Source organism: Spea bombifrons, chromosome 1 (genome assembly GCF_027358695.1).
Source record: "Spea bombifrons isolate aSpeBom1 chromosome 1, aSpeBom1.2.pri, whole genome shotgun sequence".
Classification (NCBI taxonomy): domain Eukaryota; kingdom Metazoa; phylum Chordata; class Amphibia; order Anura; family Pelobatidae; genus Spea; species Spea bombifrons.
In genome coordinates this window covers 93,517,547-93,521,576 of record NC_071087.1, presented here as the reverse complement: position 1 = coordinate 93,521,576, position 4,030 = coordinate 93,517,547, and the positions used below count along the sequence as shown (strand labels likewise).

Genomic DNA, 4,030 nt, shown 5'->3' with positions numbered 1-4,030 from the left:
CGAATAAAACTATAACTCATTCCAGCACTGAACTTACTGAAGTTAACGAAGTCATGTGCTCCCCAATCTCCGCCCAGGATGTGATCATCAGGCTTTGATTGGCTGAATTGCTGAATGGCGAGGAGGCGCGTCTGTAACACGCTGAATATTCTGTGCATTCTATGCCTTTATTTTTCTGATCGTTATCATTCGATTAGAAATCATGGCTGGTAAATCTGCAGACCTCCTATCCACCGCGGCAGCCAGGGGGGACTTAGAGCTGGCCAGGGCACTGCTTCAAAGCGGCATAGACCCCAATGCCAAGAACTCTTATGGACGCACACCCATACAGGTATGGAGCTTGTCGTTAATTATTATTATTATCTGGTTTACAGAACGCCATCATAGTTCTGGCCGAATCATGGATGCAAAACTGCAAGCGGGAGGGGCAACGATAGGGCCTTTCATGTTATAGGGGCATGCTTAACGTTCCTCACTTTACCCTGAACTCATGGATTTCATGTAACGTTTCTCCATAATGCTTTAATTAAACTCTTATTTCTTTTATCCTAAATTATTAGTTATGGATATCACCATTATTACTCCTATTGCAACCGGCGTGGGCCTTCTGATCCGTAAAGCCATCTAAAAACAAGTGAATGCTTTATAAGTTTATACAGAGAAAGGAAACTTGCACTTGGCATTCTGCATATTTTTTTCTTAAATCATTATTTTTTTTCGTAAAATATGCAGTACAATAAAATGTGGAATAAAAAGTAGTGATGCGACCTTAGACAAATTAGAATTCATCTGAATTATGCATTTGCAGCTTTTAATACCCTTTTGTTTTCTCATAATTTTTATTATTTGAACCTAATCCATAGTAGACTATTTTTTTGTTCTATAAATCTCCTGTGAAGCGGCTAGGGACACCGTGTGCATTTACTACTAGTATTTTTTTTCACCCAATTAATTATTTTCGTAATTTGTCTGAATTTTATAACATACTAAAACAAACAAATAGTAATATAACGTATCATAGATATTGATAGTGAAATTAACATACAAGCTACAATATAATAAAAAAAGCAGTACAATATGACTTAAAATGCTTAATTTAAATGGAATGCTATATAGAGTGTAGAAAAAAGTTAATAAATTACATTAGGCTGTTACAGATTTCAACTTAAACTGAAGATGATAGGATTTTTAGTTGGCAGAAAGTGGTATATCATATTTTAGAACATAGACTTTCCTAGACTATATTTTATTTGGGGGCTACAGGTTTGTGCAAGTGACAATCACAATGTGGGTTAGAAACTTTATAATAAATACACTGAAGTTGTAAATTCATTAACATTTTGCACAATTTTTCAGGGAGGTTTGCTGCATGTAACAAAACAAACCTCCTTTTGTTTAGTTCCTGTTCTGGCCTGCTGATGGTCTAGTTTTGATTAAATTATTTTCCATTTATTTCTGATTAATACTTAGTCACTCAAATACTTGACAAAGATAAAAAAAAAAATATTTTAAAAATGGCTTATAAAAATATAAGAGAAAACACATGACCAATAAAAAAAAAAATCCAACTACAAAAACCACATTCACTTTCCATAATGCTGGGAATACAATAAATCTATGAAAAACCACAAAAGTTGCATTTGATGGTGTAACTGGGTTTACAGTTTGTGCATTTTTATTTTTAATTGTATGATTATTAAGTTAATTTATTTATTTTAATCAGGATCTGGTGTGATCTGCAATTTTCATTAATTAATTTTATTTATTTTATTTGACATAGGTGATGAAGATGGGATGTCCTGAGATGGCTAAATTACTCATTAGTTATGCTGCTGACCCCAACGTTCCAGACCCAGCCACTGGGATGACCCCAGCTCATGATGCAGTCCAATGTGGTTTTCTGGACACCTTGGTTGTGCTACTGGATGGAGGGGCAAGCCTTTATGCACCACCAGATTGCTGGGGAAGGCTGCCAATTGACTTGGCCAGTTCAGAGATGGAGGTCCAAACTTGATTAAGGACTTTGCTAATAGCAAGAGAAATGGACATGCTGTCCAATGTCTAAGCATGTAAAAGGCCTCTTGTAAGCTGGGTATTGAAATGTACATAACTCTGCTCTGATGTCTTTTAGCTCTTTCCTCCTCTAAATAGGGCAAAGGTGAATAAGAATGGCCATAGTTGTAAATAGGTAGAGAGAACCCTACTCAGTTTTGGGGAACATGAAAGATGGCTCAGACCTGCACTGGCAATTGATCACACCTGACAAAAGCCAGTGCTTCCCACCTGCACTAAGTCTGCTTGGCAAATGAAATGCTTTAGCATTTGGCCTGTTGCTGGATACATACGGCTGATGTAAAAGTAAAAATGAAAGGTAGTGTACACCTTCCTAGTGTATTTTTTAGAACACCAATAGTGCACAGCCACTGAGGTAGGGGTGCTGGAGGCTCTGGCAAAACTTACGTAACCTTGTATTCTTTACAGTAAATACAGTACAGCCATCATAACAAGCTCAGTTACTTATACTGCAAGAAGGGACTGATGTATAAACAGACATTTTTTATTATTAAAAAAGGAAAAAAAACCTTTTTTGTCAGTATTTTAATTACAATTGATTAATATATTCCTAACCAATTATCTGATCATGGATTAAGTCAATGGGATCCTCTTTTTTTTTACCTATCCTGGCCTAATTGATGTTCGTTGACTTATGATACACCTCAGTCACTCATAATAATGGTACTTTTGGGATCACATCTGGATTCATGAAGTTGTCATATTTTATTTCTCTTGACACTCCTTCCAACTGTCTTGATATAATAACTTGGATATAATTCTATGATTACATGTATGATTAGGTATATTATGTACATTTTGTACTTAACTAATACTCATATAATGTCAAGAGTTTGACAATTGTTGGTGTTAATAAGCAATGATTTGGTAACAGGATGCAAAGGGGGCATTAAAAAGCTACATATATAGTATGGAAAAGTATGCTATGTGTGTAGTAAAAGAAAGTTATGCATTGTGGCTTATTTCTATTACATGATGATCATTTTCCAATATATGCATCTGGAACATACAATTGAATGGTATAGGTATTTATAGGTATATGCCGTATTTGCTCGATTATAAGACGACCCTGAGTATAAGACGCCCAATAATAACCCCCAAAATCCGAATATTAATCAAGGTGAAAAAAAGAAAAAGCCTGAATATAAGACGACCCTATAGGAAAAAAGTTTTACCAGTAAATGTTAATTCAAGTAAACTATGTGAACAATTTTTTTTTTAATAAAAGCTATGATTGAGAAAAATATTTTGTTTTTATTTCCTTTTTTTTCAACCTGCCCCCTGGCTTGCCACTCTGCCCCAGAAATGCCTTATACCCCCTATATGCCACTGTGCCCCATGATATGTCTTTTAACCCTCTAAATGCCACTGTGCCCCATGATATGCCTTTTGACCCCCTATGTGCCACTCTGCCTCCAGAATTGCCTTATACCCCTATATGCCACTCTGGACGAACCTCCAAAATCCAAATATTAATTTAGGGGAAAAAAGAAAAAGCCTGAATATAAGATGACCCTATAGGAAAAAAAGTTTTACTAGTAAATATTAATTAATGTAAACAATTTTTTCATATTTAATAAAAGCTATGATTGAGAAAAATATTTTTTGTTTTTTATTTCCTTTTATTTGCCAACCTGCCCAGTTATGCACATCTGCCCCCAAGATTGACACTCTGCCCCCAGAAATGCCTTATACCCCCTATATTCCAATCTGCCCCATGATATGCCTTTTAACCCCCTATATGCCACTCTGCCCCATGATATGCCTTATACCCCTATATGCCACTCTGCCTCCAGAAATGCCTTATACCCCTATATGCCAACTCCTTTGCAAAATGAATGCCCAATAGCAATAGCAAGATTCTTATCACCTTTATTTTACAGAAACACGTTATAGAAAAAGCATTAAAAAAACCCCTTTACAATATATTTCCAGACATCTGTATAAGAATTCTTAG

The 4,030-nt window shown here is 35.6% G+C and overlaps 1 protein-coding gene across 1 annotated transcript; it reads left to right on the top strand.

The window, feature by feature from the left end:
- Positions 1-202: 202 nt before the first annotated feature.
- Positions 203-2,045, top strand: LOC128474228 (cyclin-dependent kinase inhibitor 2A-like). The gene is made up of 2 exons (XM_053456519.1): positions 203-331; positions 1,781-2,045. Exons 1-2 carry the CDS (start codon positions 203-205, stop codon positions 2,012-2,014), a joined length of 363 nt encoding a protein of 120 aa, XP_053312494.1. The 3' UTR covers positions 2,015-2,045.
- The last annotated feature ends 1,985 nt before the right edge of the window (positions 2,046-4,030 follow it).

Excerpts from the sequence above, each read along its gene's own strand:
- LOC128474228 (XM_053456519.1), top strand. The coding sequence starts at position 203 with ATGGCTGGTAAATCTGCAGACCTCCTATCCACCGCGGCAGCCAGGGGG. Across the intron at positions 332-1,780 it reads ATGGACGCACACCCATACAG|GTGATGAAGATGGGATGTCC; the intron begins GTATGGAGCTTG and ends TATTTGACATAG.